This window comes from Topomyia yanbarensis, chromosome 3, assembly GCF_030247195.1.
Source record: "Topomyia yanbarensis strain Yona2022 chromosome 3, ASM3024719v1, whole genome shotgun sequence".
NCBI lineage: Eukaryota > Metazoa > Arthropoda > Insecta > Diptera > Culicidae > Topomyia > Topomyia yanbarensis.
The window spans coordinates 230,353,036-230,365,881 of NC_080672.1; the positions used below are offsets into that span (position 1 = coordinate 230,353,036).

The window sequence follows — 12,846 nt, forward strand, 5'->3', positions numbered from 1 at the left end:
TCTCCAGAACTAATCTTATTATGCAGTGTAGCGCGCATTCCTCTGTACTTGACTATTAAAATCTCAGGCTCTGGGTTTTACTATAAAAATTGATTCCGTCATACACTAGTTACACTGTAACCAGTTATGTTATACCTAAATAATACATTTCAATACTTATTGTATTCATTAAATACGACATGTATAGTGTAAAATATAGTTAACCCTTAAATGCCTAAAGCTGTTTTAAAATAACATTGCGAAAATCATCTCAAAATTATCACAGTAATGTATTGAAACTATGAGACAATGAAAAATAATTGAAAGATGAATAATTTGTGCCTTTGAGTGTTAGTATGACTCCCATGTTTGGAAATAAAGCCAAATGTAATGTCAATTGATTCAACAAAATATCTCATTCGTTATCGAGCACTCAGTCGAGATAGAAGTCTTTTGTCATCGGTTCGTACACTCTATAGCGACAAATAGTGTTAATCCGCGTTCAAGGTTATTTGCACACTCTACGCCTAGTTGAGGTTTCAGTATTTTTTCCCTTCTTTTGTGTTTCTGTTTCTGAGTACCGTTAGCCGGTCAGTGAAGTGAAGCAGTGTTCTTCTAGTAAGCCGTCTGGATACCGTTACCTACACAAGCTAAGTATTAGTTTTCGTTTCCCCTTCTTGGTTGTCTTAATAACGTGCACTGGGCAATAGGCCCGTGCAAAAATGACTTCCCCTGACGGCGGTTCATCTCAAGGTGAGATGGACGTCGAAACAAAATCGGCTCCCCGGCTCAAAGTATATCCGAGCTCGGCCACCGGGCCATTTGTGATCTTCTTTCGGACCAAAGAAAAAAAGTGTTTGAATCTGTTGCAGATTTCTCGCGTTCTGACAGACCGTTATTCGGCAGTGACAGAAATATCGAAAATTCGCCCTGATAAGCTTCGGGTGGTTGTTAACAGTTCAACTCAGGCAAATGATATTGCTGGCTACGAGCCCTTTACGAGGGAGTACAGGGTGTATATTCCAGCTAGCAGGGTTGAAGTCAGTGGGGTCGTTTCCGATTCGAGTCTGAATTGCGAGGACCTGCTAAAATATGGGACTGGCTGTTTCAAAGACCCCATGCTTAAGCCAGTGAAGATACTGGAATGCAAACGTTTGCATTCAGCATCAGTTTCAGCTGACGGGAAGAAAACATACGTCAACTCAGACTCTTATCGGGTGACCTTCGCCGGCTCTGCCCTGCCCAATTACCTCCTCTTTGACAAGGTTCGTCTACCTGTTCGCCTCTTTGTGCCGCGGGTCATGAACTGTACTAATTGCAAACAATTGGGACACACAGCCTCCCATTGTAGCAATAAAGCCCGCTGTGGGAAATGCGGTGGGAATCATGCGGATGATTCCTGTGGTAGAGATGTCGAAAAGTGTCTCTACTGTGGGGGAGACCCACATGATCTCCCTTCATGTCCCGCGTACAAACAGCGCGAGGAAAATCTTAAGCGTTCCCTTCAGGGACGCTCTAAGCGATCTTTTGCAGAAATGCTTAAGATAGCTACGCCACCTGTCTCTACGAACATCTTTACCAACTTGTCTACTGACGAAGGCGACTGTGATGAACCCCGGAGGGAACATCTTCTGCTGTGCCTAGAAGTAGTAGAAAAAGGAAGAACATTTCCTCTTCCAAGCTTCGTCGTAAAGGCCAGAAGGTGTCTCTTCATGGTCCCCCTAAAATAACTACTCAAGGAAATACTGTTGTAAAACCGAAGCAAGTCGCTCCCGGTCTCAGTAACCTGAGCTCAGAAAAGGAGTTCCCAGCACTTCCAGGAACATCAAAAACCCCAAGTGTTCCCATATCTCAGCCAGAGAAAGAAAACAGTGCTGGCTTAATAAATTTCTCTGACATTGTGGACCGTATTCTTACAGCGTTGAACATTTCTGACCCCCTTAAAAGTATCTTGATAAGCTTTCTCCCCGCAGTAAAAACATTCTTGATGCAGTTCACTGCGAAATGGCCCCTCCTTTCAGCGATTGTATCCTTCGATGGCTAATTCATCGAACGAGGTCAAGGATTTAATCACTGTTCTACAGTGGAATTGCAGAAGTATTATCCCGAAAATCGATTCGTTTAAAATCTTACTAAATAATTTGAAATGCGATGCATTTGCCCTATGCGAGACATGACTCACTTCAGAAATAACCTTACACTTTCACGATTTTAATATTATTCGCTTGGATCGAGAAGACTCTTACGGAGGAATACTTTTGGGGATCAAAAAGTGCTATTCTTTCAATCGGATCGACCTCCCCTCGACACCAGGCATTGAAGTTGTCGCTTGCCAAACCAGAATTAAAGGCAAAGACCTTTGCATTGCTTCCACCTACATCCCCCCTAGATCCTCAGTAAGCCACCGACGGCTTTGCGATATTGCGGAACTCCTCCCCGCACCGAGGCTAGTTTTAGGTGACTTCAACTCCCACGGCGCGGCATGGGGTTGCCTTCATGACGATAATCGATCTACCCTACTCCATGAGCTTTGCGACAACTTCAATATGACCATTTTGAATACGGGTGAAATGACACGGATTCCTGCCCCTCCAGCGCGACCGAGCGCCTTAGATCTGTCCCTCTGCTCGACATCGCTGCGGTTAAATTGCATGTGGAAGGTAGTCTCTGATCCCCACGGCAGCGACCATCTGCCAATCGTAATTAATATTGCTAACGGTTCAGGGCCACCGAATACAATCAATGTTTCGTATGACCTCACACGAAATATTGATTGGAAGAGCTACGCGTCCGCGATATCCGAAAAAGTGGAATCGACACAAGAGCTTCCTCCGGAGGAAGAGTACGGGTTCCTGGCTGGCTTGATTCTCGATACCGCGATTCAAGCTCAGACTAAACGCGTACCAGACGCGAATTCACGCAAGCGTCCTCCCAATCCATGGTGGGACAAAGAGTGCTCAGACGTGTACGCGGAGAAGACCGTTGCGTATAAGACCTTCCGGGACGGCGGGCTGCCAGCTAGCTACCGACAGTACGCGATGGCGGAAACGCGCATGAAGAGTTTGATAAAAGCCAAAAAACGTAGCTACTGGCGCCGGTTCGTCGACGGACTAACGAGAGAAACATCGATGAGCACTCTTTGGAGTACGGCCCGGCGCTTACGAAACCGAAACAGTACCAATGAGAGCGTGGAATATTCAAACCGTTGGATATTCGATTTTGCCAAGAAGGTTTGTCCGGATTCCGCCCCGGCACAGAAGATCTACCGCGCCGCGTTCCCTCACAATAACGCGAACGAAACACCGTTTTCACTTGCTCTCTTATCATGTAACAATAAAGCCCCAGGGCCAGACAGAATCAAATTTAACTTGTTAAAGAATCTGCCAGACTCTGCCAAGAGACGCTTGTTGAATTTATTTAATTTAGTTTCTTGAGGGTAATATTGTCCCTCATGACTGGAGGCAAGTGAAGGTCATCGCCATTCAAAAACCAGGAAACCCAGCCTCCAACCACAACTCGTATCGACCGATTGCAATGCTGTCCTGTATCCGAAAGTTGTTCGAGAAAATGATCTTGTTTCGCCTCGATAATTGGGTTGAAGCAAATGGCTTACTGTCAGATACACAATTTGGTTTCCGCAAAGGCAAAGGGACGAACGATTGTCTTGCGTTGCTCTCAACAGAAATTCAAATGGCTTATGCTAGCAAAGAGCAGATGGCATCAGTTTTCCTAGATATAAAGGGGGCTTTTGATTCAGTTTCTATCAAAATTCTTTCTGAGAAGCTGCACCAGCATGGTCTTTCACCGACTCTAAACAACTTTTTGCTAAACTTGCTGTCTGAAAAACATATGCATTTTTCGCATGGTGATTTATCGACATGACGAATTAGCTACATGGGTCTTCCCCAGGGCTCATGTCTAAGCCCCCTTCTCTATAACTTTTACGTGAATGACATTGACGAATGTCTTATCAATTCCTGCACGCTAAGGCAGCTTGCAGATGACGGTGTGGTCTCTATTACAGGTCCCAAAGCCGTCGATCTGCAAGGACCATTGCAAGATACCTTGGACAATTTGTCTGCTTGGGCCCTCCAGCTAGGTATCGAGTTCTCCACGGAGAAAACTGAGCTAGTCGTATTTTCAAGGAAGCGTGAACCAGCGCAACTACAGCTTCAATTAATGGGTCAAACTATTGCTCAGGTTTCAACTTTCAAATATCTCGGGGTCTGGTTCGACTCTAAAGGAACCTGGGGATGTCACATTAGGTATCTGAAACAGAAGTGCCAGCAAAGGATTAACTTTCTCCGTACAATAACCGGAACATGGTGGGGTGCCCACCCAGGAGACCTGATCAGGCTGTACCAAACAACAATATTGTCGGTGATGGAGTACGGGAGTTTCTGTTTCCGCTCCGCTGCGAACATACATTTCATCAAACTAAAGCGAATCCAATATTGTTGTTTGCGTATTGCTTTGGGTTGCATGCACTCGGCACATACGATGAGTTTAGAAGTGCTGGCAGGCGTCCTTCCGCTGAAAAATCGATTTTGGGAACTCTCATATCGATTGCTCATCCGATTCGATATCTTGAACCCGTTAGTAATTGCAAATTTCGAAAGGCTTGTCGAGCTCAATTCTCAAACCCGATTTATGTCCTTGTACTTCGATTACATGGCACAAAATATCAATCCTTCTTCATACTATCCCAACCGTGTCAATCTCTTTCATGCTTCTGATTCAACTGTATTCTTCGACACATCCATGAAAGACGAGATTCGTGGAATCCCGGATCACATACGTCCGCAAGTGATCCCAAGCATCTTTCATAGTAAATTTCGAGAAGTCGACTGCAACAAGATGTTTTACACCGACGGGTCAAGCCTCGACGGCTCCACTGGCTTCGGTATATTCAATCAAAACCTCACCGCCTCATTCAAACTCAATGATCCTGCTTCAGTTTATGTCGCAGAACTTGCTGCTATTCAGTATACCCTTGGGATCATTGATACTTTGCCCACCGATCATTACTTTATTGTCTCGGATAGCCTCAGCTCAATTGAGGCTCTCCGTTCAATGAAACCTAGAAAGCACATTCCATATTTTCTGGGGAAAATCTGGGAGCGCATGCGTGCTTTGTCTGTAAGATCGTACAAGATTACCTTAGTTTGGGTTCCCTCGCATTGCTCCATTCCAGGTAATGAAGAAGCGAACTCTTTAGCTAAGGCGGGCGCTTTACAAGGTGACATATATGAAAGACCAATTAGCTTCAGCGAATTTTTCAGTATCACTCATCAGAGAACCCTCGAAAGTTGGCAGGAGGAACCCCTGCCGGCTCGAGAAAAACCGCCCGCCGTCCCAATACTTGATACATCCGTTCGAATCTGTAATCCTGGTCGTCGATTCCTGATGCCGGAAACTGAAAGTTTATATCCCCCCGTTCAGCCTTGTCCACCCTCTCTCCCATGTCTCTGATACACAGATGTATGACTTCACCCCTTCTCCCCCTGAATATCTTCCCAAAACTTATGTGCCCCCCTATCTTCTAGTGTTAGTTGATCAATCCGTTCGAATCTGTAATCCTGGCCGTTAATTCCTGATGCCGGAAACTGAAAGTTTATATCTCACCCCCCCTTCAGCCTTGTCCGCTCTCCCTCCCATGTCTCTGATACACAGATGTATGACTTCACCCCCTTCTCCCCTTGTATATATTCCCAAAACTTATGTGCTTAGTTTTAGTTGATCAATATTTAATCTCGTTAAGAAATGCCCAACAGTACCACTACTTTAACCCATTATATCCTAGCGTATGAAATTTCATACGCAGAACTATCCGTCGTTTAACGCGTATTTACTGCAGAATTTTGGCATCTAACCGTTTTATTATTGCACTAATAGGATCATTGCACCTCATATTTCATTGTGAAACACGGCAACTGCCATTTTTTATAATTTTGTTTACATTTTTGAACCGTGTATAGCTGGGGCAAATGGCGGCTGAAAAGTAAGCAATACATTTAATTGAATTTTATTGTTGGAATTCCTGCTAATAATTCCATTATGTGACAAAAAGTTCCCACAGATGTAAAAGAAGTGTTGTCTATTAGAAAATCCGAAGAAATATATCAAACAACTTAAAATTTGTTGTTTTTATTTAAGCGCACGAAATTTTTTGCACGAGAAATTTTCATTCTCAAAACCATTTTAAGCGGTGATTTTATTTTTCCCATAATCTTTGATACATTTTTTGGTGGAATTGAAGATATCACTGCATTTGGCTCACTTTTTGAAACCCCTGGATTAAAATGGGTTAAAATAGCCCTAACTAATTCCCCTTAATCTTGAACCACTCTTTCTAGTTATTTCTAGTTAATAAGCTTGTAAAATGTTCCGCTTAGTTAATAATTAATTTTTCCTACAATCTCCCTTCTAAAAATCATAAAGTGAATTACTATACAAAGAACACACAAAATGACCCGTCCCCCAAATCTTACGAATATTATATTATACCCTCTTTTATATGTATAAGTTAGCTGTAAAGTTTTTTTTTTTAGTTTCATTATATAAAACAAAATAATATTGAAATGTGTAACCCCATAGTTTTAAGAAATTCAAAATGTAAAACAATGAAAAAATGGCACCTTTAAGCTAACGCATACTGTTACGTATCGTTTTGTAACGTTTACTTGTGGTGGTGGGGCCACACTGTACTCACCAGCTATTAGGGTCGTTTCACGGTTGTCTCCTGGAGAGATTCACACTGGGCGGACTTTTCTTCCCACACTATGGTCACTGAGCGGATCGTAATTAATTTTCGGCGGAAACAAGTACCTAAAGGAATGCACTGTAAACAAAATGGACGACACAACTTGTATATACAGACCATACACTTTTTATTTAACACTACTATTCTTTTTTTTTATCGGAGCCGGAAGGGCTATTGAAAACAGTCAAATTTATTACTTGCTTTTTATTCGACGAAAACTTTCTTCTGTCGATACCGTTGCGATCGTGATGACGTTGGTCGACTTGCAGCTGGCTCGATGAGGCGCGGGCTTCGACGGTGGTGCAGTAACGTACGGACGATAGCGACGGGGGACTCCTGAAGAAGCAGCAACTCGGCCTATTTGTAGCGGAGGCCTGCGTTTCACTTTTGGGCCCGGAGAGTGGTACAATGAGCACTTTATCTTCTACACGAGTGTCTAACACTAAGTCGAGTGGGATTTACAACGTTTTCGGTCTAGTAGAGCCTACCCTCCGGTACTTGGGTACTGGCCTCTACAATGGCGTAAAAATATTGCCAATCACTGACCGTTCTTGCACTCGCGTCGTACTAGTACACTACACAGAAACCGGTAACCACACTTATCCCACTCGACTGGCCGGACAGAACCTTAACGTTCGTGTGGTGGTTCTGAACGGCGAAAACAAGATCCTACGGATCAGCTTATATCACAAGACTTTTCTTACGATGGAAACGCGCGGTCAAGTATCTAGTGACTCGCTGCTGCTAGTCTTCACTCCTCCGGGCCGGTTAACTATTAGAGACCGCATTCTGTTTTGGCGGTGGATTTTATCATTGCCCTGTCCACTTTCCAACACATACCCTCCGCGCCTCGCACCCTGCCACCCCGCATTTGATGACGATGATGATGCGGTGACAGAACGATGACGGTTGACATTTACAAAATTTTTATCGTTTTGGTTGGTGTCACAAAATATGCTACAATGTATTGACATACTAAACGTGCGGTACTTGTTTCCTTGATTTTTTTTATAATGAACAATTATAACGAATATAATAACAAAATGAATAAAAAATAAACAAGCAAAAAAAATAACAAATATAAATAGATAAATAAATAAATAAATAAATCTCTGAACAACTAAATAACGAAACCTACATTTGACACCAACCTGGGCTATTAAGCAGAACTTAAACGCGACTCAAACATGCAAGCACGGAGTAGAAATGGTTTGACGTTTAAATTCTACTTAGACATTTACGAACAATAATTTCAAAGTATAAACAAAGAACAGGCGTCGTCAAATACACGGGATAGACCGTACACTGTTATTTATTTATACGACAAAAAAAATAACAATATTTACAAATATATACAAGCTGGGCTCAGTGACCAAAGCGACGATATTGTGACCTAAGAAATCACAGGTCACAATACGTGCCTTATCAAATAAACAAATTGAAAAAAAAAACAAAATATCTATTGCACATTTTTAAAAGACTTATTTAGTACAACAAGAATGTTGCCAAAAACGGAACCCACTTGTTGCCAAATTGGATTGTTCCAAATTGGGAGCATGCCAAAATCGGAACGTGCCAAAAACGGAATCTCACTGTAAAGCATAATAATTTATGCCTACGTCCATTATGCTAATCGTCCAGTATGCCTAACGTATATTGTGCCTAACGTCCATTATGCCGAACGTCTTTATGACTTTCGTCCGTTCTGCCTAACGTACGTATGCCAAACGTATTCATGCCTAATGGGGTGCACCCGATTTTGTCGGTGACCCCGTTTCGCCAGCCCAAAATATACCATGGGGCTGATAAAAACATGCCATAGCAAGAGTGGGTTAAAAATTCACTGCAACAAAAGTGATATACGTTTTATTAAGAGTAAAACCGGTTTAAGTACCAGTCAGAACAGAAATGGGATAAAAAACCTTAGCGCAAAAATGGGTTAAAAAGATATACCACTTTTGCCCTGAGAGAAAAAATATTCCATTTTCAGCCTAAGAATGGTTTCAGAAATTATTTATCACAAATCAATGAAACAATCATCAATGTGGAAGTTATTTGAAAGTTGATGGTCAGTGGGTATAGGAAATTGACGATTACCGCCATTTTGAAATCCAAGATGGAGACTTCCGGTAACCACAAAATAGTAAGGACCACCATCAATATGGGTGTCATTTGAAAGGGGAGACAACGAACACCGACACCGAAAATTGACGATTACCGCCATTTTGAAAACCAAGATGGCGACTTCCGGTTACCATAAAATAGAACCAGTGGGTGTCGTTTGGAAGGGGGTGATCAGCAGACACCGAATATTTTAACCCACTTTTGCTCTGAGCAAAATTTTAACCCACTCTTGCTCTCTGACTCTCATTTGAAATTTTTAATGTCATTGAACACGATAACCTGCCAGTAAAACTTTAAAGCAGGTCAAATAAATAGATATTCTACCCTTAACATTATTAATAGTGTCAACAATATTTACCGGTTGCTAAAAGCCATTTTTTATGGATTTGTATGCACATTTATACTAAGTTTGAAAAAATGTACGTGTACATTTTTTTTAACTATCAACTAATAGCTAATTTTATTCAGTCACTTACCTAATGTAATATTGTACGTTTTCTGTAGATCCACCTGTCCTCGGAGCGCTCTTAGTCTGCGTAGTTTCGATTCTTGCGCTTCAACTCGTTCTCTGAGTCTACGTAAGCGTTCTCCTTCAGCAACTGCAATGGTTTCACATGCCTCTTGGGATTTGAGAAATCGCAAACGTTGTTCTTTAGCAGCTAACAGTTGATGTTGCGTATCAATTTGCTGTTGTTGCCTGAAGGCCATCATTCGTAATTCTGCAGTATTGAGCCTAACAGGTGCCTGCAATACAAGATAAATTTTTGTAAACAATGAAATGGGTGAAATATTATTAAAACTTATTTGCTGATTACTCATTTTCAACAAAATAAAAACACCTCTTTCTTAATTCCACTTATCTATAAAACAGCAATACCGTACCAAAACTACACTTTTACAATACTTCATCAGATACAGTTGCATTGTTTGTATGCCATTTTCCAGAAAACCATTCCTCAAAAAGACATTCCTTCAAAAGCCATAGTGTCAAAGGGGGTTACTTGCAACATTTTTCAACTTCAAAGCGATGTAACTAAAAACGCTGAAACTTTAGATTAATATTCAACATATACAAGCGCTATTGTGAGTATGAAGAATACTAAATAGTACTTCAAATAGTATCAAATCAAAATATCACTTCCTGTTTTCAGGATGACCAAAAATTATGCTGTTGCAAGTAACACCGCGTATGGGGTAACTTGCAACAAATAAACTTCATTGAAGTCTAATGCAGTATATTTTTTACCTCTAGTACATTGACCAAATGTACTATAATTTGGACGTTTAATTTAATGTAATTGAATTTATTTTATTTTATTTTATAAAATTCATGCCCATGTTGTTTACAAACAACAACGCCTTTGAACAGCTGTAACATTCGATTTATTCCAGGAAATCGCATGAAAGACTAACTTTTGGGGCTTTAACCCTTCATTTCAGAACTAATAGTTACAAGTATTATCCATATAACTGAGGTTATCGCTATTAACGTGATCTTCTGATTGGAATCTTCCACTGGAACAGTGCTGCCAGGAATAGTTTCGGTGAACGGCGAAAACTAAATTATACCATAAAATATAATTGAAAACAGATAAAATCATTTAATTTACGCTGTCAACGACTATCTTTTCTATGCAATCGGACTATTATAAGCACTAGAAAAATCCAGTGAGTACAGGAAGATAGAAATTTAGCATTTACTAGTGCTGATAGTGAAGTAAGTTCGCGTAAAGACAGGTTCTTGGTACTGTTCTGTATTTAAGGAGAATTTTTATATTCTAGTTGTAGGTTAAACCTATAAAATGTATTTGAAAATGACTATACAGACTGTTATTTTAATAGTTTAATCAGCCAGCTGGCTGAAGGCATAATAGTAACAAGACAAAATAGTGTTGCATGTTACCTCACATGGATAGTTAACACAGTTCAATCGTTATCTTGCATAGGGGAAAGTGAGGCAATATGAGCACCCTAAGGTTGAAGGCAAATATATCTGCAGCAAAACATACAAATAATCCCAAACTTCATTCTATTGGTAGAATACAACATATTCTTCATATGCAGTTATTAGACGTGCTGAAGAAAATTTAAAATCTTTGAAAATAATCGTTGTTTGTAATGATTGATTTTTGGCTTGGTAAAAACCTTGTGGGGCAATATGAGCAATCTTAAGGGGCAATATAATAATGTCGTAATAGATTATATTTTATCACAAAATCGATTTCATTTATAATTAATAATAATGATATTTTCCATTGATTTAGTGACATTTAGTTGCCAATGAAATTCATCTTATAGTTTTTTAACAGAAATTCGGAATTATTAGATACAAATTTCCATTTTGGTTTAATATCTTTGCGAGTAATTTACTCGAGCAAACATCATCATTCGTATCATCGTTCGTAGTTACTTCAGGTATAAAACGTTAAAAAATAAAAGGGATAACTTTTCGGTATTTAATGCATAAACTCATATGCATATGGCTTCTGTCTGTCACGTTACAAGTTTACGCATATTTCATAACATAAATCTGCAAAAACTATAAAATCAGATTCTATCACAATTGCACACTATTACGGTCACTAAGCCGCCCATTTTTTCTACAGAAAGTTATTTTCTATCATGAACGGGTTTCCCTTTATTGTCTTTTTGATACGTCTGTCACGTTACACAATTTTCGAAGTGAGTTTGGAGATTGCCCGACTAAATAGAAAAAGTCTCTTCCGTTGGCCTTTAAATTTTCGCGTACACAGTTTTAAGTTGAAGCTTGGAAATCAAAGAAGAGTTTGAAATATAGTTTTCCTGAACAAAAACTTTTTTTTCGATTTTATGGAGTATTCTCAATGATCTGTCACGTTACAGCCAGAATCTGTCACGTTACAGTTCTATATTTTTATTGAAGCAAGGATATCGAAATAATCGTACACCAATCATCGTTGATCTGGGAACTGAGTATTAACGGGAAATTTCATGTGTATTTTGAAAACCATATTGGTTTTGTTGAACAAACGTGAATAACTTATGAAAAGGTCGTAATTTCACGAAGTAACATCATTATGTCGAAAGAAAACCTAAAATAACTTAGAACATCTGCATTTTGAAGGACAGTTTTTCATGAGCATTTTAAATTGCTAAATATTTTGAGCATTCCTACAACTAAACTATTTACAGAAAAAATTAAATTAAAAATTGAAAGGTTTTAAGTTTTTGTTATAAAATAATTTATTGTTATTTTCACCACAATGCAATTATATTTTATATCTTTTTCTATTAAATTAAATTTTAAACACGTTATGCTTTTTAGCGTTTGGTATTTGTGAGTAACTTATTAAAAGGGCGTATTTTCACTACCAAATATTTTTGTTTGACAAAACAACATATATTGTGAAATTTTTCTTAAGAGCATTTTGCTTCAAAATGATATTTAGTATTAATAGTGTATAAGAAAATTATATTTATGACTGGAAAATATTAGGAAATTCAGAAGCATACTTAACCCTTTCATGCCCAATTTTTAGTATATGTAGTGTTTTAAAACTTAAAACTTTAAAAATTCGAAAAGCGTTTTTGCCTTTCTCATATAAAGAAAGGCTATGCAATAGGGTGTCTCAAAATGACATCATGTTAAAAAAGTCATCGGGCTCACTTCTTAAATGAAAGGTTAGGGTATTAGGACCACTTTCTTCGTCGGAGTGAATTTGCTAAAACGCTTCCTACTGGTGGCGATTTTTGATTTTTTGAAAAATGGGCCGATTTTGGGTCAAATTTCTTATTTATGACTGTTGAAGTGGTCCTGAACTGTCTTAGATTTTTTTCAACATTTTTTATTTTTCTGGAGATCCAAATGGAGAAGTTTGGTTAGTTAGTTTGTACAAATTTTGAATTATAAGAGCGGCAGAGTCATTAAAGCTTACTAAAAAGTGCAATTTTTGGTGATTTTCGGTATTTTTCTTCAAAACTGGGTATCTACAAAATTTTAA

At 39.3% G+C, this 12,846-nt stretch overlaps 1 protein-coding gene across 2 annotated transcripts in view; it reads right to left on the bottom strand.

Annotated features, from left to right (window-relative positions):
- LOC131690042 (putative uncharacterized protein DDB_G0282133) overlaps positions 1-12,846 on the bottom strand; it is a 331,475-nt gene that overhangs the window by 89,762 nt on the left and 228,867 nt on the right. For both annotated transcript variants that reach the window (XM_058975499.1, XM_058975500.1), the window contains one exon: positions 9,343-9,610. In XM_058975499.1, the coding sequence (XP_058831482.1) occupies positions 9,343-9,610 (268 nt within the window). The remainder of the gene's footprint in view (positions 1-9,342; positions 9,611-12,846) is intronic.